At 41.3% G+C, this 25925-nt stretch overlaps 1 protein-coding gene across 9 annotated transcripts in view; it reads left to right on the top strand.

Moving 5' to 3' along the window:
• Nucleotides 1-25925, top strand: part of AKT3 (AKT serine/threonine kinase 3) — a 230038-nt gene that overhangs the window by 150387 nt on the left and 53726 nt on the right. For 7 of the 9 annotated variants that reach the window (XM_080651009.1, XM_080651010.1, XM_080651011.1 and 4 more), the window contains 4 exons: nt 651-798; nt 3860-3991; nt 9405-9470; nt 10915-10983. In XM_080651009.1, coding sequence (XP_080507135.1) covers nt 651-798; nt 3860-3991; nt 9405-9470; nt 10915-10983 — 415 coding nt within the window. The remainder of the gene's footprint in view (nt 1-650; nt 799-3859; nt 3992-9404; nt 9471-10914; nt 10984-25925) is intronic. The other 2 variants (XM_080651012.1, XM_080651014.1) reach the window with 1 other exon arrangement.

Genomic DNA, 25925 nt, shown 5'->3' with positions numbered 1-25925 from the left:
TGGACTTTAAGAAATCAACAAGTTGATTTTAAAACTTATATGGAAATAAATGATCCTTGATCTGATGGACAACTTTCAAAAAATAAAAGCTTTATATTAGTGCTTGAGAGACTTATTAATTAAGCTACAATATATGCCTGCCATTTTTTTTAAAAAGAGATTTGCCTATGATCTGGGAACAGTGAAAGGTTTTGGCTTTGCAACCCTTTTCTTCGAACTTTTGTTGGACTACAGTAAAGATCTTGAGTATGTCAGTGATGGCTGTACAGTAGCTAAACAAAACAATAAGTACAGCAAACTTGGGAGTCACTTATACTTTGTAAGTAAGATGTGTACAGACAATTAAAATGTAACCGTACTTTTAAAGTACTTTTAACTGAATTTTCTTATAATCCTTTTCTTTTTCTTGTTTAACATACCTCCAAATAAATGCTACTACGAACATTATGCTGTAATTAATTCCTTGGGATTAATTCACACTAGAGTAATCGTGGGAGAATATGTTCATGAGCTTGTGTGTGTGTGTGTGTGTGTGTGTGTGTGTGTGTGTTATCGTGGAGGATACTTTATTTGTGTATATTTCATATAAAAAGGAAATATTTGAATTGGTTACCATCCTCTGTTAATGAGAATTTGCACTTGATCTATAGGGAAGAATGGACGGAAGCTATTCAGGCCGTAGCAGACAGACTCCAGAGGCAAGAGGAGGAGAGGATGAGTTGTTGCAGTCCAACCTCACAAATTGATAATATAGGGGAGGAGGAGATGGATGCTTCTGCAACCCATCATAAAAGAAAGGTAGGAAATAATGACTTACTCCTCTACTTGGCGCATTTATGAGTATGGAAGAAATATGCTAAAAATGGCAATTGCAAAAAATGGCAGCCTATTATCTTATACTAGAGGCCCAGTGCATGAATTTGTGCATGGGTGGAGTCTGGCTGTCCCAGCCCCAAACGAGGCAGATCGGGGCCAGGCCTGTTGGGAGGAGGAGATGGTGTGAGGTTGGCTGGTTGACCCACCCCAATTGGGACCCGATCAGGGCTGGGCCAGCTGCGGGGAGGGGCCATGGGCTGATTGGGGTGGTGGGGGCCCATCGGGGGTGGGGCTGGCCAGGGGGAAGGGCTGCAGCCAGTTGGCTGGCCCCACCTCCTATTGGGGTAGGGGGGGCGATCAGGGGCAGAGCTGGCCAGGGGGAGGGGCTACGGGCCAATAGGGGTGGTGGGGGCCCATGAGGGGTGGGGCCGTCTGGGGGGAGGGGCTGCAGGAGGTTGGCCAGCCAGCCCCACCACCTATTGGGGTAGGGGGGGCAATCAGGGGCAGGGCCAGCCAGGGAGAGGGGCTGTGGGCTGATTGGGGTGGTGGGGGCCAATTGGGGGTGGGACCAGCTGGGGGAGGGGCTGCAGGCAGTTGGCTGGTGGCCCTGCCCCTGATGGGGTGGTGGGGGCCTATCTGGGTCGAGGCCGGCTGGGGGGAAGGGCTGCAGGAGGTTGGCCGGCCAACCCTGCCCCCTATTGGGGTAGGGGGGTGATCAGGGGCAGGGCCGGCTTGGTGGAGGGGCTGTAGACCGATGGGGTAGGGCGGGCCGATCGAGGGTGGGGCCAGCTGGTGGGAAAGGGCCACAGGGGGGTTGGCCAGCCGCCTTGCCCTCGATTGGGGTGGGAGAGGCCCATCAGGGGTGGGGCCGGCTGGAGGGAGGTGCCCACCCCCCAATTGGGCTGGTTCACTGGCCTCAGTGGGCATCATAGTGGCAGGTTGTTTGGGTCGTTACCGCGTTCCGGTTGCTGGCTTTTATATATATAGATGCCTGGCTACAGTAACTCAAAGCTATGGTTAGCGTTTGGAGAGAGAGAAGAGATGGTGGGACCTGCTGAGGTCATGTGATCTCTCGCTGCCAGGCCTAGTCGTTGTTGTAGAAATTCGTCAGACTAGAGCTTCCCTTCCCTGAGAGAAAGAACCAGTGGCGAGCGGCAGAAGGGCGAACCTGTGTCCTTCTCTGTGATTCCTTGTGCTCCTCTTCAGTTATATATTCATATTTTAACCACAGTTTTGGACGGGGCAGTCTTTTCCTTACATTCTAGTATCTGTGATTTGAATACGTTTATGAAGCATTTGTTACATGTCTTAGCCTAAAGCAGCCACATTGATATGTTAGAGATTATGTAAAGGAAAGAGTATTTATATATAAAATGTTTACCTAACATCTTAGAATTGGGTTTTGGGGAATTAATTTTTCTGGAGAGTAGCCATGCTCTCATTGTTTAATGAAATCTTATTGCAACTTTAACACCATCCAAAAGAGGAAAACATTTTGTAATGGGTTACATTTCATTTGTAAAGACTAGATAATTACTGTGTCTGCCACGCTGAACACGAGCATTTGGTATCAAAGATACTTTAAAATGTTCTGAAGTTTTGTCAAAATAGATATGAAATCTGCTTCTGATTTTATCACATAGATTTTTTTTACTAATATCAATTTCCATGCAAATCCCTTTTTTTAAAGATTGACAGAATAACTGGCAGAAGCTGTGAAACTGAGAGTTAAGACTGTCATACTTTTGAAAACTCTCCTTGTTCCGAAGAATCGCATCCTCAAGGAATATAGTAATACTTTATAATTATATATTACTCCTCATCTGAGAATGTCATAAAGCAGTTTAAAAATTCTTCTTTGATTTTACCCCTACGAGTTCAGTTCCAGCTTATATGACATTAAGTAATAGGATACAGCAAGTATCATTTTCCATTTTCCTTAATTGCATACCACCAACTACCCAGGTTTAATACCTTAAAACAATCCCCGCGTGTTATTTCTCACGCTTTCTCGGTTTGCTTGGGCCATTCTGCTGGCCACCAGCGTACCGCCCAGGCAGCTGCGTGCCACTGGCAGTGGGCTGGGCTGGGCTGGAAAATGCCGGAAAGCCTTTCTCACGTGTCTGGGTTCTAGGTCCCCCTCACGTGACCTCTCTGCATTCCAGGGCCTCTCTACATGGCTTTCCTCCCAGCCAAAAGCCTGGACTTCCCACAGCCTGAGCAGACAGGCTGGCAGGCTGGGTCTGGGCCTGGCAAAGTGTGTCTCTGATTCTACTCGGGGTTCAGAGCTGGACACAGCGCCAGCCAGGAAGAGGGAAGGTTGACCCCGCCTCTTAATGGGAAGAGTGACATGTGCATTGGGAAGGAGGGGCAGTAAATATTCTGTATATTCAGTCCCGTTTGTTTGATTTTTAGTTGAATTAATAAATGTACTTTATTATTTCCCTGATGTCTCTTGCTGCTTTTCTTTTGAACTAGAGATACCATTGAATGCTTAACACATTGTAACTTGACATTTGGAAAAACTGTGGGTAGCGTATAATGTTGAAAATGAACAGAGGCATTCATTTGTAAAATTTTTAGAATTTTTACATGTATTTCCATAAAGGATATTGATTGGCTTGTAGTTTTCTGATAATGTTTTTGTCTGGTTTTGGTATCAGGGTAATGGTTGCCAATTATTGGGAAATATTCTCTCCTTTTCCATTTTCTGTAGGCGTTTGTACACAATTGCTATTATTTCTTCCTTAAATGTTTATACAATTCACCAGCAAAGCCATCTGGGCTAGGAGTTTTCTTTGACTAATAATTTGAGTAGCTGAGGAATTCTAGGTTCAAAAGTATTGTCTCCAGTATCTGAGAATTGCTTCAATGATTTCCAGCATCTATGACTGCTGATGAGACAGCCATTGCCATCTGATTCTTACTCATTTCAGAGAGCTCTTGGTAAAATTTGCCTTTGAGTGGATATTGCACATGAGTGGATATTTACAAATAAGTTGCATCAAATACTTCATATATTTTTTTAATTTGTATTTTTCAGACAATGAATGATTTTGACTATTTGAAACTACTAGGTAAAGGCACTTTTGGGAAAGTTATTTTGGTTCGAGAGAAGGCAAGTGGGAAGTATTACGCTATGAAGATTCTGAAGAAAGAAGTTATTATTGCAAAGGTAACTGAAAGTCTTGTTTACACTGTGCACACGTGTGTCCTCACGCATACCCATGGTTAGTATCGAAATTCCATTCAGTGACCAAAACGTTGGTTGTAGGCCACTGTTAACAACATCTATTATCTTAATATTTCTAGTATTAAAACTTTAAAACATTTATAGTATTATCTAAATATTATATACTGAAGCTATTTTATTACCTTGAGGAGATAGAAATATTTATCCTATGTGTGTTTGGGAGAGTGTTTTTGCTATGTATTTGTGATCTAGATCACTAATTGCACTAATGTTGCTTTTTATTTTCCCCCAACATTCTGAATTTCTTATTGAATAGGAGGGATTAGACTAACAGATGATTTGTACTCATCAATTATACAGCTTGTATTTGTTGGATGGAAAAGCAGCCTTAATAAATTTGAAAATAAGAGAATAATGAAACTAAAAGAAATAGTTTTTGAAATTTTTTCAGGAGGCTTAACACCTTCTCATAATTTCGTTCACCTCTGCAAATAATGAACACGTTAATGATGCCAGTTCTCAGGGTTCTAAATTAAACCCCAATTCCCACAAAAGGCAAATTTGATCTACTTTATAAGTTGGTCCAAGCTTTGTCTTGCTTAAATTCAACAGTGACCTGCCGTATTATTATTACCTGTGCAGACGACTTTAGCTTTCTGTTACTTACAATATTTCCTGTCTGGAGTGAATAGCTCCACCCACTTTGTGAGTTACGCTCCCGTGTCTTGTACGTTTGTTTCAACCTCGGCTTCTTTGCAGTCAGTGCTGGTGTGGGAAAGAACATTGACCTGGACGCAGTCGGGCCTAGTATTGTAACCCCGCTTTGCATCTTACTGCCTAATGACCTTCCCCAAGCAGTTTTGGGGGGAGTACCATCCCTCGGGGACATTTGACAGTATTGGGCGGGGGCGGAGGGGCATATATGCTTATCACGATGACTCGGAAGGAAAAGACTGACTGTGGTCAGGTAGAGGCCAAGCATGGTAAACAGCTCGCAGCGAGCGGAGCAGCCCAGTAGCATCGCAGTTTTTCCGTTTGTAAAAGTTTTATTTGTGGGAAACAGTGCTCCTGGACAAGAAGGTGATGCTGAGTAGGATATGGAAAGGATTCAGCATAGCACCTGACACATATGGTAATTAAACTGGTATTTTCTGTAGGCTCTGCCACTTATTACTAAACGATCCCAAACAAATTATTCAACTTTTTGTTGCCTCGGTTTTCTCATCTGAAAAATGAGGGTCCTAATCGTGTCCCTCTCATAGGGTTGTTGTCAGGATCCAATGAATGAATAAAGAAATGGGCCCTGGCCGGTTTGGCTCAGTGGCTAGAGCGTCGGCCTGCGGACCGAAGGGTCCCAGGTTCGATTCCGGTCAAGGGCATGTACCTTGGTTGCGGGCACATCCCAGTAGGGGGTGTGCAGGAGGCGGCTGATTGATGTTTCTCCCTCATCAATGTTTCTAACTCTCTATCCCTCTCCTTCTCTGTAAAAAATCAATAAAATATATTTTTTAAAAAAGAAATGGAATAGCACCTGCCATCATCATTGAATAAATTTAGTTATATATTGAATAAAATTAAAATCGCATTAAATGAAAATAAATATATTATTGTTACATATTTGCTATGATGATTATGAGTACCGCCTGCTGTGTATCCTGCATGAGCAAATGTCATCTCCATTCTGCTTTTCCTTCCTTACATAAGCCTCACTTGGATTCTGTCTTATCTCACTAATGAATTATACTTTTCCGAGGAACTGTACAAAGCCGGGTGTATTTCACAAATGATAGACTATCCCGATTGCTGTAGATCCTCGCTGCTTTCCCCAACAAGTTCATTTATCAATTCGTTGAAGGAAAATGGGCTTATTCATAGCGAAGTGATTAACAATATGACATTTTTGAGTCTGACAAGACCTGGGGTGTGAATCCTGAGCTGCCCTCTCGGCGTCGTCTCAGGGGTGAATGAAGTGCATCTGCCTCATTCCTGCGGACATGACATCGATCACCTGGTGAACTGGTGTCTGCCGGGTTTAGCCATTGTGACGTTCTGATTTTTCCCTTTTTAATTAACAGCTGTCTTAGAGGAAATACTCTGTGACTATGCAAATGTCCTTTTTTCTTCTTAAAATGTTGCCCACTATTAACCATCTATCAGTGGATCTTGTCTACTACAAGTATTGCCACGGTCTACTATTTCCCTCATTCTACATACATTGATTCTTATACTAGCTAAAGGTTTGTCAATTTTGTTAATCTTTTCAAAGAACCAACTTTTTGTTTTCATTGATTTTCCCTGTTCTCTATTTTACTTATCCGTGCTCAGATCTTTATTGTTTTCTTCCTTCTGCCAGCGTTAGGTTTAATTTGTTCTTTTCCTACTTCCTTAAGTTGTGCAGTTAGTCGGTTAGTTGTGGATTTGAGATCTTTTTCTGTTTCTTTTTTTTTTAACTCTCACGGGAGGATTTGTCTTTCTTACTTTTTATTATTGGTTTTAGAGAGAGAGGGAGAGGGAGGGAAGGGGAGAAAAGGAGAAAGATCGATCAGTTGCCTCTCAGACACAACCCGACTGAGGATTGAACCCCACAACCTAAGTATGTGTCCTGACTGGGAATCGAACCTGCACCCTTTCAGTGTACAGGACGATGCTCCAATCACCTGAGCCACACCTGCCAGGGCCCCCTTTTTTTTTTTTAAGAAAAAAATGTGAGTGTTTAAGGCTATAATTTCCCCCTTAACATTGCTTTTCCTGAGTCTCATGAATTTTGGTATGTTGTGTGTTTTTTTTCTTTTCATTCATTATTCAGTATTTTCTTCTTTAATTTCCTTCATAATTTCTTCTTTCAACCATTAGTTGTAATTAATAACCTTTTCAGTCTTCCTTCAGTGTTTCACTTCTAACTTTATCCCAGGGTGGTTGGGGAAGATACTTGGTCTGATATCTACCTTTGCAATCAATGGAGACTTAATCTGTGCCGTAGCCACGGTGCCTCTTTGGGATCCGTTCCACGTGTGGAGGAGACGGCTCGCTCTGTGCAGGGCAGAGTGCTCCGGGGGTGTCCGCTAGACCTGGCTGGTTATTGTGTTTCGTCTCCTATTTCCTTCCATATTTCCTGTCTGGCCGGCCAAGCCCGTTGAAAGTAGGGGATGGAAGTCTGCAGCTATTGTTGTGGGACTATATATTTTCTCTTCAGTTCTACCCCGTTTTTGTTTTATATATTTTGATGGTCTGTTATTAAGTACATAAACTTTTATAATTATAATCCTTATTATTTTGAACCTCATTAATATACACATCATGTCACTTTCTTTGTCGCTTACAACCTTTTTGTTGTTCTGATAACGTGCTAGCTCCCTGCCCCTGCTCTATTTTGTTTATGATTTGCATCCTTTCACTTTCAATACATTTGTTCCTCCAAAGTCCTGCAGGATTCGGTGTGTCGGCCTTCGATGGCCTGACAGGCTGAACACAGGGGAGGAGAGGAAGAAGGCGTTGAGGAATGTTGCCCTATTTCTTGGCCGAGCGATGGGAAGGATATTCACAGCGATGGGGATGATGTTCTTGTGGGGGAGAAACAAGCTTCTTGATGGCGGATTAGAAATTAGGATTTGGACATCTGCATTTGCTATTTTTGTTAGACACTGCAGTTTAAGTCTATCAAATATCCGTCCTGGGATTGAGGGAAGTCTGGGGGTGAGAAGGCAGCTTTGGAAGACCACTGATTGCCATGTACCCTGTACACCAAGCATGTCAAACTCAAAGGCTAACATGGGCCAAATAAACGGGGCATGCGGCCCACGGGCCATGAGTTTGACAGGTTTGCTGTACAATGAGCCTTAGTCTGGATGAGGGCGCCAAGGCCATGAGTTCCCAGGGAGGAGAAGAGGGCTGAGGGATGAGTCCTGGGGCACTCGGAGGGTAAGGGTTCAGAGGTGAGGAACCAGCAAAAAGACCGGGAAAAGGTGACCACGCAAAGGAGGAAGATGAAGAGATTATGACGCCCTGGACGCCAGGTTTCCAGGGAAGAGAGTGATCACATGGGCCATATGTTATTACGGACTCCCGTTCTGAGTAGGAAGCAAGCTGGCCTTTGGAAAGTGTGAGAGAGTGAGGTTGAGATGGAGATAGACGACTTGAGATCAGACAACCTGGGCTCCAGCCCCGGCGCGGCACTGACCAGGGGACCTGGCAGGGCTGTTTGTGCATCTCAGCGCCTGTGCAAGGCACGTACCCGGCCTGGGAAAGGCTTGAAACAGCCGTATACAGGAGGGAAGGTGACACCGTAGCAGTGAGTCACAGAATCCTCCGAGATTCAGCTGAGATTGGAGGGGGGATTATAACGGTGCCAGTCGCTATGTCTGTGATTCCCCCTTCTGACGTGGAATAGAGAGGTGAGCGTGTGAGATTGATCTGGCCCAGTACTAGAAACTGGAAGGGAAGGAAAGACGGGAATGTGGTGAGGGGCAATGGAGACAAGAGTATGCAAGCAGCATGCTGTCCAGGGTAAGCAAGCCTGGCTTCCGAAGGGATTGTGTCACAACGGAAGCCCAAGGAGTTCATGTGGCTTTTCACCCAAGTCCCATTGGAACAGGAGCCTCGAGAACAAAGATTCCAGTTGGCCGGCATGGCTCAGTGGTTGAGCATCGACCAATGAACCAGGAAGTCACAGTTGGATTCCAGGTCAGGGCACATGCCCAGGTTGTGGGCTCCATCCCCTGTAGGGGGCATGCAGGAGGCAGCTGATCAATGATTCTCTCTCATTGATGTTTCTATGTCTCTCTCCCTCTCCTTTTCTCTCTGAAATCAATAAATAGATATGTATTTTAAAAAGAACAAAGATTCCAGTAACAACACATGGGAAAGGTGACTACTAGTGTATGTTTATGGAAAACAGAACAATTGTGCTTTCATTTCTCCATCAGGGTAAAAAAAAAAACCTTCATAAAAGAGATTAGAAATAGAAATCAAGAAACAGTGAGAAGCTAGTTTGGCAACTGGGAGCAAGCATGTCACTGTGTTATAAAATCATTTTCCAGCCCTAGACAGTTTGGCTCGGTGGGTAGAGTGTTGGCCTGCAGACCGAAGGATCCCGGGTTCGATTCCCGTCAAGGGCATGCCACCTCAGCTGTAGGCTCCTCCCAGGCCCTGGTCGGGGCCCATGCAGCAGGCAGCCAATTCACCTGAGTATTTCTCTCTGTCTTTCTCTCTTCTACTCTCTCTCAAAATCAATGGAAAAATATTCTTGGGTGAGGATTAAAATAATAATAATAGTACTAATAATAAATTAATAAAATCTTTTTCCGTCTCTGGGTTCTACCTCTCCTGGCCTGGAGAATGGTGACGTTTTTCTGTTGGTCTCAGAACGTGTGTTAAAGGCGGCCCGTTGCTCTTGCAGGATGAAGTGGCACACACCCTCACCGAGAGCCGGGTACTGAAGAACACGAGGCACCCCTTCTTGACGGTAAGTGACTAGCGGACAGATGTTGTTGTCGCAGCATTTCAGATGGGAGGGGGTGGACAGCACTAAGCTAAGGAACAGAACATGGTCAGCACCAGTCATTTAGGTACGCCCTTCTCTGTGTGCAAAGACCGGCAGTCCGATTTCTTGGAAGCTATCGGAATGTAAGAGTTGAATTTGCAATATGCATGCATCTGTAATCCCTCCCATTACGCAACTATGACGTTTAGGAGATTTTTTTTCCTCCCGTGAATTTCACCACCTTGAATACAAATAACTCACACAGCCAATAAATCAACGAGGGCGTGTTAAGGAGACCACTGAGAAAATGGTGGACTTAAAAAGGGGCCGGCTGAAAAGATAAGCAGTAAATGTAAGGATTTTATGCTTCTTTGGTTTATTATAAATATATACATGATCAGGCAACATTGTCCTCACATGTGAAAGGCAGAAATCTTTGCTGACCATTTTTTGTAGAAATTGAGACTTCTTTTAGTGATAGAGGACTTCCAGAAACACAGGAATACTGAACACATTACCTTAAAGGCAGGATCAGGCATGCTGTTTCTTCACTAGACGAAGTATAAACTGTGAATTAGGAAGCAAACCAATTTTTTTTAGTCCTGTTCCTTGATTGATTGTAATTGAGGCATAATCTGCAAAGTTTCTTAGAGTTCTGGTGTCAGTGAGCACATTAAGATTAAAAGTACCAGCTAGACTTTCAAAAGGAGGAGTGATTTTATTCATTGTAAACTCAGTGGAACAATAGACCGTAGGGGTACGCAATGTGGCTGAGTTTTCTCTTCAGAGTAACCTTGACTGTATTTAAGAGATTTTAAAGGGTCTTTTAAAGATTTAGGATTTCCTAATGTAGGAATTTTCACAGGAATGGCCAGATATCTGGACTTCATGTTACATTGTTGTGGTGGGGGTTTTTTGTCTTAGTGTATTAAGATAGTTCTGCGGTCTTTCTAACCTATGAAAGTACATGAACCAACTCACTGAATTGGGAGAGGTCCTGTCCCCTGTGGGCACAAAGTTATGTTGTAATGATTAGATCCCCAACTATTACGACTGTAGCTGCCTTAGACTTCCCCTGGAGTCATTTGTCGGCCTCGCTCTGCGATCTCACGGGTAAGAGCTTTGGGGACCCCCCCAGTACGAAATGGATGGCACGCTCCATTGAGAAGTGCGCATCACAGTTTCTAAGTTAATTTGTACTTAAAGTGTTAATTTTCCCCTAGCAATGCCCATTGCTGAGCGAAACATCATTTGTCTTAGTTTCTCATAAACCCTACCTTAAGCGCTCTTCAGGGGTAAATAGACTTGTAGGGAATGATAACGGTTCATTTCATCAGTCCCGCTTACTGTTTCTGAGTGTGCTGTTTTGGTGCCATTATAACAATGTAGGATTATAATATAACATGTTTTCTTTTTTCATTTCAAGTCCTTGAAATATTCCTTCCAGACAAAAGACCGTTTGTGTTTTGTGATGGAATATGTCAATGGGGGCGAGGTGAGTGACCGGTAAACCCAGCGCCTGCTTTTGCATGGTAATTCTGTCAGCCGTTTCACAAAGTTATTAAACATAAGTTGTAAATCACAGCTCTCTGCTTCGTGGGAGGGCTTTGAGGAGCTCGTTCTACTATTGACTAGACGGGAGCAGAACAATTCCTGATGGGATGTAATGATTGTTTATATTTCTAATAGCTTCTTTCATATATTGGCCAATGTTGTCATATTCTACATTTTTCTATATTTTTCAAGTGTAAAAATATTTATCAAAAGTAAAACCATGAAATCATTGAATTGTGAAAGTTAGAAATGTAGGATTTACGATGCTTTACGAAGTCCTTAGGTTTTTGTGAAAATTGCAACACGCTATTTTACTTGTTGTAAACTCAGTGGAGTGAAAGCTTCTAGGACTCACTGGGACTGGGTTTTCCCTTTCTCTGTGTAGTAGTCAGAGTAACCGTGACTGTATTTAAGAGATTCTAAGGGGTCTTGCAGTTTTAAAGAGAAATCCAATTAGTAGTATATTTCACCTATTCCCTTAGTCCTCATCCTTTCTCCTCCCTATTTTGATCAAAATCAATGTGAGGGAAAAATATAATTTACTGAAATAGTTCATCGGAAATCTTTCACATTGTGGGCTTTCTGAAGTAAGTTTAATAAGTAGGGGCTTGTATCTCACCAATCTTAAAAGTCTTATTTTCCAAAATAAATGTAAATCCTGTATAGAATCTTTCCTTCTGTAAATTATTGTAGAAATGAGTTCATGGCAAAATTCGCTTTTTTGGTGAGCACGTTTGCGGTATTTAGGCAGCGAAGTTTACCATAATGTTTTAAGACACTGTCCTTTCTACGAAGGAATTCATCATTTATCTCATAAGTATGTTACAGATTAGAAGACATAGTGGAAGACCTCAATGCAAATAAACCCGTAAGAGAAAGTGCTCTCTGGGTGACCTGGCGTTGAGGGGAGGCCTTGGTGAGGTCTCGGCGGGGAACGGATTGAAGAGCTGTTCCAGGCCGAGGGCCTGAGCAGGATCTCTGGTTGGTGAGCGCAGGGCAAGAGCTTGAGCAGTGAGGTCATCGTAGCCCAGCTTTCGGAGCGGGCCCTGGCAGTCAGGTGCTCTTGGCAAACATACGAGGAAGATGGGTGTCGCGGAATTGTATGGGATTGATGTGTCTTAACACCAAGCAACAGTGTGGATAGAACGACAAATATCAACACTGGTTTTTGGTTAAAATCAGGGAGAATTAATTGATAGAGTGAACTTATGAAGAATGTATGGAGGGTAAGATTATAAACTTCGTTTTGAAAGGTTGGATGGATGGATGGATGAGTAGATGACCAGGGGGGAGAATAATACAGGGAACACTACAAATTGCTGCTAAGTAATAAGAAAAGACACACGTGGAAATATCACAGGATAAACAGGGTCAGAACTGTGGCTACAGATCTGGAGCCATTCCCGGGAAGGTGCTAAGTTAAGTAATGGAGGTGGATAATTTCTACTTCATGGGCTTAACTTGATGAAATCCCTGTGTTAGTATCATCAGGACTGAAAATGCACCTGCCAATTTCACTTCCTAGAATATATCCTGAAGTCACACTCACAAATGACACATAGATAATTACCTTCATTGCAGCATTCCGGTACCTTAAATGAACATTCATTAGAGCACTGCTTAAACATATTGTATTATATTTATGCAGTGGAATACTTTATATCCATTAAAAAGAATGAGATAGCCCAATATGGGCTGATACGGAACAATTTCTAAGGTACATTATGAAGTGGAAAAAAACAAAGCGTAGCCAGATGATAAAGCAAGCCACCATTCATTGTGTTAAAGTAAGACCGCACCTGTGTGAATGTACACTGACTGTCTCTGCAGCTACACACTGGGCCTTGGCGCTGATCTTTAGGAAGATGAACTGAGTGGCTGGGACAGGTGGGAGAAGACGTATCGTTCACTTTTGTATTCTTGTGCAGCTTTTATATTATGTACCACAGATATATATTATTATTTTTAAAAGTGAAGGAAAGAAGATAGGCAGATGGATGGATGGATGGATGGGTGGGCAGATGGATGGATGGGCAGATGGATGGATGGATGGATGGATGAGCAGGTGGGTGGATGGATGGATGGGTAGATGACCAGAGGGGGGAATAATACAGAGAAAACCATAAACTGCAGCTAAATCTCAGAGAAACACTCTTGAATTAGAGAAATCTCCTTACACAGTATCATGTATTCACATCTCTTCTAATAATTATCACATTGAATATCTCTTCCTAGAGGGAGCTAGCTAGCTGGCACTTGTACTTTTATTGTACACCTAGAGAACTCCTGAGATTAATTAATTCAAGATTGTCGAAAAATTTTACGCACAAAAGCAGATTTTCAGACTAGCCAAATGGTTTTCTTTAGCATTGACACTCCTGTAGTATTTCTCTTGTTTGGCATTTCTTCTCTTTTTTCAGAATTTCTGTTTTGGGAATATATCATAAAAGACTAAATTATTTAATGTATTGAAGCAGGTGAACTGCTTCTGTATGTGATATATCATTTTAAAGTATATGGATAGTATAGAATTGCCATATATCTATCTATCTATCTATCTATAATGAAAATTTAATTATTTTTATACAATTTTAGTAAAAATGGAAGTTTGTGTATGTAATCTCCCAATTCTTTCAGGTTATCAAATGAACTTAACGTAATTTAAGTGTACTTCATAAATACAGACAGTTATTTAATTGGTGGAACCTAACGGGATTATTTCAGTTCTTAATGCATTGTTTCTGGGAAGGGCATCTGCTGGGAAACCCATGGCGATGGGTTTACTCTTGGTTTTGCTTTAGGTTCACCTTGTCATTGGTTCTGCCCAGGGATGCTTCCTGGAAATGCAGAAAACTCGTTTGCTGTAGAAAAATACTAACCAAAGTACTTAGGTGTTTGAAATAAGACTGAAATAGAAGTGAGGGGAGCTATGAACTCATACATACAACCCACAGCAACACCCATAGATGCACCCAGTGGGGACATGTGTTTGAGACCTGGAGGTCTGAGCAGGAGAACACTGTCCTGGCGGAGAGCGAGCTCCGGTAAATTTATGGTACTTACCCAACAGCAGCATCCCAGCCTCCTCACAGCCAGCGTTCTCCCTGAGCGAGGCTTCTTGAATGGGCCAGTGAAGTAATTATAACTAGCCCAGTTTTCACTCAACTCATACCTATTGTCTGTTGACCTTTAACTAGCAATAGCATCCTTTCAGTCTATGTTCTGAATTTATCTTGAAATATAAATGCAATAGTTGAGACACTTCTTTTCTTATACTTTCTTCACCTGTTAGGAATATGTGGACTTCTTTCAGCCTAATGTACTGCACAGGAGATTAGCATGCGTTGGGCCATGCTTGGTATTATCGCTATGTTTGCCAGCATTGTTTAAAGCACTAAATAAGCTTTTTTAAGATATATTTTTATTGATTTCAGAGAGGAAGGGAGGAGAAAGAGATAGAAATATCAGTGATGAGAGAGAATCATTGATTGGCTGCCTCCTGCACCCCCCCTCCCGCCCCCATTGGGGATCGAGCCTACAACCTGGACATGTGCCCTGCCCTGGAATGAACCATAACCTCCTGGTTCATAGGTTGATGCTCAAGTACTGAGCCACACTAGCAGGGCATAAATAATCTTGATATATGTGGATTCTGAATAAATACTGGTTGTGAAAAAATCAACATATACTGACTTGTAGGCCTGTCAGTATAATGGAGTCCCATCCTAATTGCATTTAAGTTACATGAATTCAGAGAAATAGGGTCATCAAGAGCTGGAGAACCCTGAGGAGGATCCTGGGCAGAAGGAGCCGGATGAGAGAAGCCTTAGCGATTAGGGAGAGTGTGTTACGTAGAAGAGTGTAGTACAAGCATGTCAAACTCGCAGCCTGCGGGCCGCATGCCTCATCTCTTTGGCCCATGTTAGCCTTTGAGTTTGACGTGCTTGGTGCAGTATATCCTGCAGGGAACAACGGAAAGTCCTCATTGGATTTCACATCTACTCGCTCCGAAGCTGGGTACCACGGGCTCTTCCTTCTTCCCGGGCTGATCCAAGGTGTGCCCTTGGGCTGAAGTGCAGCATGGACAGGGTGGCGCGGAGCCCCGTGGATCAAGGTCATGAAAGTGAGTGCAGTGCGGCCTGAGGTGGGCAGTGAGTCAGCATTCGTGGAACGTGTGAAAGCACTCTGCTCGTCACACTGCTGCTGGCGCGGCCAGCCCCTGCTCTTTGTAGCTTAGGTCTTACCCAGATCACATGAGCAGAAAATATTCGGGGGGGGGGGGGGCTGCGCGGGGAGTAAACTGAAAGTCGACGAAGGCGTGGTCATTGTTTAGTTGGGTTTAGAGCGCCTCCACTTAGGACTGTGCCCCGGCACCTTCCTCATGGCTACATTGCTCGTAGGCCTGCAAGTCGGGCCTCTGTGGCTCTCCCTCAAGCTGAATCTCTTGGACGTTAAGAGACTCTTAGGAGGTAAAGGAAAGTCATTACGTAGAAATGTTATTCATCTGAGTAGTTCTTCACATTCTGTCTGTATTCTTGATGTGGATACAAATGATCCTAACACTTTCACTCATTTACTGTTCTTGTCCATATTGTCTTCCTTTGACACTATCTATTAATTTATTAGATAAAACTTCGTTTTATTTTGTGCCTGTGCCTTTCAGTTTCATGCCAGTCTTGAGCTCCTCTCCTACTTATTTCGGATTCTCATTATTGGGCTGGCATTCTGTCTGCCGTGAACCAGAATCCTCTCATTTTAAATGTGCATAAGGCAGAAGTGCTGGCAGTCGGCATTCTGGTTCTAGTTACTAATTTATGGAGGTGTGATTTGGGTGGTTTTTGAATTAAAAGTATCATTTCATATTCATAGTGATTTTTTTATATTTTACTAAATTTATAGATACATAAATAACTTTATTGTCAGGAGTCTGACAAGCTAATTTCTTTGCTAACTATTTTAGTTATTATGCTATGTAGGCTATATCAGAATTCTATTGCTTTTTCCCAAACCTTTTTCAAAAATTCCCAAGTCAAGGTTGCATTATAATATTGGCATTATCATATAAAGTTCAAGGCCAAATAAAGTTAGGAATATTTTAGTGTATACTTTTATATTTCCAAGCTATTTGCCTAAAATAAATCATTAAACCAATATATCGATGCAGTAATAATGCAAAGACGTAGCCAGCCTTAATTTTTAAGATGCTGGTTTTCATATCTAAAATATCAGATAAGTTGAGCAGAACTGCAGGAGCTAACTAGGCATTTGTTTATTTCCGTTATTCCTCTCCATGTGGTTATGGCACAGCAGGGAAATCTGAGGGGAGTCAGACTTCTTGGCACCAAGGCCGATTACCCCAGAGTGAGCATTTCACAGAAGGTACAATGGAATATAATTGGGGACCACAAAGAGAAAAGGCAGAACAATGGAGCAGAACATCTATACTAATAAAAGGGTAATATGCTAATTAGACCAGACATCTTCCGGACGTCCTTCTGGACAAAGCCACGGTGGCAGGGGCCGAGGCAGAGGCGGTTAGGGGTGATCAGGCCAGCAGGGGAGGGCAGTTAGGGGCGATCAGGTTGGCAGGGGAGCAGTCAGGGGCATCAGGCTGGCAGGCAGAGTGGTTAGAGACGATCAGGCAGGCAGGCAGGTGAGTGGCTAGGAGCCAGTGGTCCCGGATTGCGAGAGGGATGTCCGACTGCCGGTTTAGGCCCGTGGGATTGGGCCTAAACCAGCAGTCGGACATCCCCCGAGGGGTTCCAGATTGGAGAGGGTGCAGGCCAGCCTGAGGGACCCTCCCGCCCCCATGCATGAATTTCATGCACTGGGCCTCTAGTATTTAAATATTAAAAGGTATAATCCCCAACCAGTTTGTAGTCATTTGTGTTCTTCATCTTTCACTTGGCATAATATTTTTTAAACTAACCAATATTGTTGTATATATCAGTAGTTTCTTTCTGTGGCTTTATAGCATTAAGTGGATATCTTAATGTGGTTGTACAGTCACTAGTAGGTAGACAGTTGGTTCTTTTTGAAATTGGTGGTTATTATTAAAAAAGCACCTGTGAATATTGCAGTATAAACCTTTGTGTGAACATACAGTCTCAGTTATGTTAGATAAACACCTAGGAATGCAATTTCTGTATCACTTGGTATGATCAACTTCAGAAGAAACTGTCAACTTGTCTGTCCCACTTGCATATCCAGAGTGTTACTTAACATCATTGTCACCTTTGGAGTGGTTAGTTTTTTAAAAGTTTACCCATTCCAGTGGGTGTGCAGTGGTATATTATAGTTTCATTTTGAATTTCCTGAACAACTAATGATATTAACATCATTTTTGTGCTAATTTCCATTTGCATATCTTCTTTATTGAAGTATCTGTTAAAATATGTGTTCATTTTTTAATTGGGCTGTTTGTCTTTTTAATATTGAATAGTCAGACTTACTCTAGTATATTCTAGACACACATGCTTTCTTTTACATATGTCTTACAAATATTTTCTCACAATCTATGGATTGCCTTTTCATTTTTTAATGCGGAACTTTATTCCAGCGTCTATTTTTGGCTAAATTAAAAAATAAATATTTTTATTGAAATATACATTTTATTTTTTTAGTTTTCTTTATTGATTAAGGAATTACATATGTGTCCTTATCCCCCTCTTGTCCCCCACCCCCCCCACCCCCGCTCATGCCCTCACCCCCCTGGTGTCTGTGTCCATTGCTTATGCTTATCTGCATGCATGCAAGTCTTTTGGTATATATATACACATTTTATTTTTTTGCAACACACCAGAATACATAATTTACATTCAGTAAACTTCATCACTTTTAAGTCTGCCATTTAGTGAGTTTTGACAAATGTGTAAAGTAGTTTCCATCATCACAGTAATAATACAGAACATTTGTGTCGTCCTAACTCACCTTCCATGCCCCTTTGACGTCACTCCCACCGTTCCCGCTGTCTTGGAAACCACCGATGGGTTTTCTTAAAGTGTCTTTTGAAGGACACAACTTACAAATTAGGCGAAATGCAGTCTATCGGTGTTTTTCCTTTGTGGTTTATGAATTTTGTGTTTGATTTAAAGCATCTTTAGCTAACCCAAATTTGTTAGCATTTTCTGTTTTCTTCTAGAAGTGTTAATAGTTTTATCACTTACATTGAGGTCTGATGCTTTAGTAGCTGGTGTGTTTCCAGGAATTTGCCGATTTCATCAAAATTTTAAAATGTATTACCTAGATTATTAATAATATTCACTTATTATTGCCTTAGTGTGTCTAGGTAGGATCAGTAGCTGACTTCTGTCTTTTATCCTTAACTTGGTATTTTGTGTCTTCTCTTTTTTTATTTCCAATAAGTCTTCCTAAAAGATAGTAATTTTTATTGATATTTTTTAGCTTTAGATTTCATTTATTTTTCTTCTATCAATTTTGGGTTGTCAATTTCATTGATTTTTCTTGCTCTTTATTATTTCCTTTTTTCTGGTTACTTTGGGTTTGATTTGTTTTGCCTTCTTTTTCTCTTTCTTAATGTGGAAACTTAAAGCATTTATTTAAACCTGTTATTTTTTGTAAGTATTTAATGTTATAAGCATTTCTATAGGCGCCAATTTTTATGTTATATTTATATATATGTAAATATTTGTAGCATATTTTTAATGTTATATGTTTTACATGTTATTTTATATGTTTTATCTGTCATTCTTTTCCCAAGTTGACTAATTTCTCTTTTCATGTTTTCGACTAATAGACTATTTAAAGGTGTATTGTTTCATTTCCAAATACTTGAGGGTTTCCATATATCTGTTTAACCTGTAGTTTAATTGTATTCAGAGAATATATTGTATGGTTGCTATCCTTTTAAATTTATGGGATGTGGTTTTTGGTCCAGAATGTGTTCTGTCTGGTGCATGTGCTGTGTGTTGTTAGAAAGGACATGTATTCTGGTGTGTTGGGTGGGGTGACCTATGAATGGTGGTCAAGTCATTTGATAATAAAACGTTGTTCAATTGTTCCATTCCCTTATTAATTTTACGTCTCCATTTAAAAAAAATATTGAGAGAGTGCTGTTGAAATCTCCAACCCAAATTGTGGATTTACCTATTTTTCCTTTCATTTTCTTATAAGGCACCTATAGTTAGTTCATACTTCTGATTCATACTTAAATCCTATCTTACAGTTTCTACCTTTTAAGTTTGGAGTGTTCAGTGTGACCGTGGAAATCGTTTGGGATACACGTCGCTGTTCTTTGATTTCTCCCAGCTGTTCTTCGTTCCTTTTTTGGGAATCTCTTGCTGCCTTCTCCTGTGTTGACTGTTCTTGCTGGTTTTCATTTCAGATTCACTTTTGGGTTAGCTCTGATGCTGTGTCTCGTTTTGATAATGGTAGCATTTAACAACGATTCGTGGAATTCCTGTCCAGTTCTAGACCCTGAGAAGGCAGCTGGACTTATACAACAGTCTTTCTCCTATGTGGTTCATTCCATGCAATTATAAAGAAGGCTTTAAATGAAATTTCTTGTCAATGGAATAATTTACACATTTGTTGTCTCAAATTAATAGAAACTGTACTTAGAATAATAGGTGATACGCTTTAGAGACAGATGACCTAAGTTTGAATCTCAACTCTACCATTTAATAGTTATGTGATGACAAGTTTCATAACGTCTCTAAGCCTTAGTTTCTTCATCTGTATGATGGACATAATAATTGTGCCTATTTTATAAGGTTGTTTTAAGGATTAAATGATATAATGCATGTAACTTAGCACAGTATCAGTTAAGTAGAAGCTCTCAAAAATAGTGCCTATAGTAATAGTAATAACTTATATTTACATATCACCTGTAATATGGAGATAGCATTACACAGCTTTTATGTAACACTCTTAATGCTCAAAAGTAATGTTTATTATTTTTATTGTATTGATATTAAATGTTTCACAAATATCCCAGATATTTCATATATATACTAATATATTTAAATATTTTAAATTACCTTAATAATTTTTGTTCTTTTAAAAGTATATTTTATTCTATAAATGAAGAATCTATTAATATTTGAAGTGGTAGAACTGAGCAATCTCTACTTTAATCTTGTTAATATAATTTTAATAAAATATTTTACTAGAAATTAATTATAGAAGTAGATTTGGAATTAAAATTATTTTTAAAATAAGAACTACTTTTTATACTTATCACATTATTAAATATTTTCATTTGGTGACTTTTAATCCCAGAAACTTTTCTTAACTTTTCTCTTTAATAATTTCCCTTTACAGCTACTTTTTCAGATATCAGGGGTCTCGTTGGTGATCTAGAATTGCTTGTACATTTTCAGACTTATAGGAACAGGGCAAGAAGTAGAGGGAAAGGTACTTAGCTGGTAATATATAGCTAACACAGTTACTACTGAACAAGTATTTTAGGGTTCAGTTGCCCTGTACCATTTAAATAGTATTTTAAGAAATTTTATATTGAACTGTCATTAAAATACGGCATTTGTATCTCATGTCTATATCACTGCTCTTCCTGAAACTTCAAAAACTAAGTGTAAATTTACATTACTTTGCATTAATTTTTCTGTGTGAAATGCATGGAAACTGAGCTCAGCTTTCAAAAAGAACAGACATTATCAGGAAGATGATTTAATATGAATTACCTGCTAAATGTAAGAATATGTTTGTTTGATCTTATAACAGTATTTATTTAAATGTTTATTTTATACTGTAACTAATATTATTCCAATTGTGTAGGCCAATAGTATTTGCTAGAGACTGAATATTTGTTTTTCCCCAAAAACTCATATTAAAACCTAATCCCCAATGTGATACCACTTGGAATGGGCCTTTGGGAGGTGATTAGGTCATGAGGGTGGGGCCCTCATGAATGGGATTAGTGCCCTTATCAGAGAGAACTCAGTTCACTCTCCTGTCCGTCTGTCACCTGAGGGCTCTGCAAAGACAGCCAGCCATGAACCCAGAAGCAGGTTCTCACCTGACAGTGAATCTGCTGGTGCCTTGATCTTAGACTTCCCAGCCTCCAGGACTGTGAGAAATACATTTCTTTTGTTTATAAGCCACTCAAGTGTGTGGTGTTCTGTTATTGCAGTCAGAGCAGACGAAGACAATATTGCTGATTAGCTTCCCTGTGAGTGAGCGAGAGCCATTCTTTTCATCTTGGGTCTTTTTGTAAACCCCAGGGCTGTGTTAAGCAGCTTTATTTCACAGACTGCCGTTTCTCATTGCTTAATTAATTAGTTGTCTTTAGGATACTCGGGTTCCAATTTCAGTTTATATTATGATCATGAATGCAATGATTGAAATTAGTGAGACTTGTATTGAGCTTAGTTTGCTATTCTCTAGCTACCAATCTTTTCCAAAGGAATAACTGCATAGGCAATATTTTCAAGAAAAATAAAATAATTGAGTTTAAAATCTAAGACTGCAGTGATCATTCCCAGGTCATTTTTCAAGTCCACATCTTTCTTTTGGGGGAAATTTGTTGCATTAAGAATATAACTATTTTTTTTTTCAAAACATAGCAACTTATTATCAAAATAAGCATTCTTGGGTTTGTGATGAAATATAGACTTGTATATTAATAGGTTAAAATAATCTATTTACATTACTGTATTTCTACAGCATGGCTAAGCTCAACATAAAAAAAAAAATGTAGTCCTTGCTTAAAGGAACTTAAATTTCTAAAGACAATGCTCCTTGCTTGAGCAGCAAGTAGCTTATTATTTTTAAATAAAAACAAAGTTATTCAGTTACTGTTTTTGATTTCTTGAAGTTTCTAATAAAAAACTGAACCTTCAAAACCTTATGAATAATTCTCTGGGAAGTAGCTTGGGTTTAATTTTTCTCTTTGCAATACGTATTTATTAAGCACGTAATGTGTGCCGCCTGTGGGTGTGGTGCTGAGGAAGCAGAGCCACGGAGTGCTTGTATAGCTTTTCCTCTTCCCTGTGCCTCTGCCATACAAAAATAAATAAGTAAATAAGTAAACAAATAGGGTATTGAATTTGTCGTGAGCCTAAATGAGTACTAGGATACACAATGCATTTATTAGAAACCGTTGTGTAATCTTTATTGTGAAAGTGACAACGATGCATATTCACTGCAGAGAATATCAAAAAGCCAAATAGTTATTTCAGTTCAATTAAAAAATATTTATTGGTTGCTTAGTACAGCCAGTTACTGTGCTGTGTGCTCAGTACTTACTGTATGATGTGAACAAGACGGATGGTCTCCACATAGAAGGAAAACGCAGTGTGCTGGGAGCAGCTATTAAGCAAGTACAAGTAATTTCCAAGTTATAAAACAAGATAAAAACTACTCTAAATCTCACCATCTAGCAATAACTGCCATTACCATGTTAATACATTTTCCTGTTTTTATACTTATATATATTCTCATTTTATTTAATATCATAAAATACATACTCATCATCTACTCATTAATTATGTAGACGTACTATAATTTATTAAATTCCTGCCAAATTTTTGACCATTTAGATTGTTCCCATTACTTAGGTATGTATAATTGACATACAGTAAGATGGACTCACTTTATGTGACTTTTGACAAATATATGTACATGGAGTACAGAATATTCTTGTTGCCTCAGAAAGTTCTGGGGCACCTCTGCCGTCAGCCTTCCTGCCCCATCCCCTCTCCCCGTCGGCATCCACAGGAGGCTCGAGGCGGCCAATGATCCGCTCTCTGACACTGAAGACTTGATTCACCGTCTCTAACATTTCCCAGCGACGCAGTCAGACAGCACACACGCTGTTGTGTCTGCTCCCTGCCTCGGCCTTATGTTTGGAGCTGATGCATTTTGTTGCATTTCTCAGTAGTTCGCCTTTGTTGCTGAGTCACCATCCATATGTATGGCTTGGCTCCACCAACATTTGCTCATCTGTCCGCTGGTGGTGGACATTTGGGTTGTCATATTTCCTATAAATATTCAATTTCATTTATATTGCTGCTATTCCATGCAGTTAAGTCTACCAGGGTTTCCTTTTAATTTTGTTTCATTTCTTTTCTGCTTGGAAAATCTCTCACCCTGAGATCTGAAAACTGATTCATATTTTCAACTTTTTTTAAAAAGTAGCGTCATATTTTATATTTAACTATCTGAAATGTATGTTGTTATGATGTGAGATGAAAATTCAATTTTACTTTTCTCCAAATTTGACCAACTATTTTATCACCACTTATTAGTCATTTTTTTCTCATACTTTGGCACACATCATCATCATCAATGTTATCAGATACCAAATTTTTATAAAATAACCAGATTCTGGCTGTCTGATTTTATTGATCTTTTCATTGGTGTGCCTCTTCCATATGAATTGTAGCTTCACGGTATAGTATCACTCCATTTCTTTAAGCAGAAGTTTCCCTGAAAGCATTACTTAATATGTTGTAGCAAAAATCATCCATTTCAGTAATATGTTGGCTCATCTCATCCACTTTTTTCTGAAGGCGTCACATACCATTTTTACCTTTACATCCTCTTCTGAGCTCATGTAAGTATGACATCTCTTCCCGGGAAGGTAACAAATGACCTCATTCCTGTGCCTGGTAAACGTGAATTCCTTCTGGAAACTTACTTTTCCTTTGTTCTTCAGGTACATTGTTCTTTCCTCACTAGAGGCCCGGTGCATGAAATTCATGCACGGGGGGCGGGGGAGAGTGTCCCTCAGCCCAGCCTGCACCCTCTCCAATCTGGGACCCCTTGAGAGATGTCCAACTGCCCGTTTAGGCCCGATCCTGGTGGGATTGGGCCTAAAGGGACAGTCGGATATCCCTCTCACAATCCAGGACTGCTGGCTCCCAACTGCTCACCTGCCTGCCTTCCTGATTGCCCCTAACTGCTTCTGCCTGCCAGCCTGATCACACCCCCTAACCACTCCCCTGCCAGCCTGATTGATGCCTAACTGCTCCCCTGCCAGCCTGTTTGCCCCTAACTGCCCTCCCCTGCTGGCCCAATTGCCCCTAACTGCCCTCCCCTGCAGGCCTGGTGCCCACAACTGCTCTCCCCCGCAGGCCTGGGTCCCCCCAACTGCCCTTCCCTGTAGGCCCAGTCACCCCCAACTTCCCTCCTCTGCCGGCCTGGTCACCCCTAACTGCCCTCCCCTGCAGGCTTGATCGCTCCCAACTGCCCTCCCTTGCAGGCCTGGTCCCTCCCAACTGCCCTCCCCTGCTGGCTGATCACCCACAACTGCCCTCCCTTGAAGGCCTGGTCCCTCCCAACTGCCCTCCCCTGCTGGCCATCTTGTGGCGGCCATCTTGTGTCCACATAGGGGCAGTCATCTTTGACCACATGGGGGCAGCCATCTTGTGTGTTGGAGTGAGGGTCAATCTGCATATTACTCTTTTATTAGATAGGATAGAGGCCTGGTGCATGGGTGGGGGCCAGCTGGTTTGCCCTGAAGGGTGTCCCGGATCAGGGTGGGGGTTCCCTTGGGGCGTGGGGCGGCCTGGGCAGGGGCCTGTGGTGGTTTGCAGGCCAGCCACACCCCCCGGCGACCCAAGTGGAGGCCCTGGTACCTGGGATTTATTTATCTTCTACAGTTGAAACTTTGTAGCCCTGAGTGGAGCCAAGCCTTCTGCTCGCTCTGTCGTAGCAGCCATTTCTGTTGGGATTTATTTATCTTCTATAATTGAAACTTTGTAGCCTGGAGTGCAGGCCTGGGCCGGCCAGGGTGTGCGGAAAGCTTGGCTTCCTCCATCGCTGGGGAAACCCAAGCCTCCCTCCTGCTCTCTCCATGGCCGCAGCCATCTTGGTTGGGTTAATTTGCATACTCGCTCCTGATTGGCTGGTGGGTGTGGCTTGTGGGTGTAATGGAGTGATGGTTAATTTGCATATTACTCTTTTATTAGATAGGATACTGCTAGGACTCTGCCTCAGCGTCCTGCTCCCTTCTCCTGTCCTCATGTGTGGTGGTTCCTAAGATTCTGAGCTTATTCTGTGTTCACTTTCTACTGAATTCCTGGGCTATCCTGTGCTGCCTTGGTTGTAACAATATCTTTCTATAAATGACTCCCATGTTTACCTCTATACCCTTGGGCCCACTTTCAAAGCTGTGGTATCAAAATGCATATTTATATGTTAACAGGTCAAACAAGATCCATTGCTCCTCTGTCCCCATTTTCCTCAACACTGCTGGCTGTAACATCCACTCAGTCATCCAAGGAAACCCCAACATTGTTACTCTCTCCCTTGACCCCAATGGTGCAAGCAAGTTCCCTCTGGAATTTTGACTCTGGAGCTGCTGTGGCTGAGGTCCCTCAGCTGTCATTCAGCTCGTGTGTACCTTCTGATATTGTCAGATATTGTCTAACATGCTCATTCACTAATTTCAGTGCGCTCTCTATTTTATAACTACCGTACTGTTAGCAGAATTGCTTATATCACCAGCTGTTCTAACCAAATCGCTATGTCCTTGCGGATTGCCACCACGTTCTCTCATTGTGGCAGCTTTTCACAGCAGTTCCGCTAACAGGTGCTCGGTGATGTTCCTGTTGCACTTTACGCAGTGTTTACCTGACTGTGGTCTCGGATCTGGTTAATTGATGCTCCAGTTGCTGCCAGAGTTCTTGTTTAATTATGCTAATTGTTTTAACCCCAAATTCTTTGATGCTTCTTATCTCAGAATAAATCTCAACCCCTATATCCTGGCAGTCAAGGTCCTAAAAGATGTGGCCTCATCCTTTTTTCCTTAAGTCCTGTCATTGCCTGGAATGTGGGTTATTCTTCAGCTGGCTGTGTTCCTTGTGTGTGTTTTCTTGCCATTGTTTTATTTTTATTTTTAGAATTAATTCTTTATCAAGCATTGATTAGTTAACTACTATGTGCAGGTACTGTACTAGG

Source organism: Plecotus auritus (genome assembly GCF_963455305.1).
Source record: "Plecotus auritus genome assembly, chromosome: 14".
NCBI lineage: Eukaryota > Metazoa > Chordata > Mammalia > Chiroptera > Vespertilionidae > Plecotus > Plecotus auritus.
The sequence above is the reverse complement of the archived record's forward strand: the minus strand, read 5'-3'. Positions and strand labels throughout refer to the sequence as shown.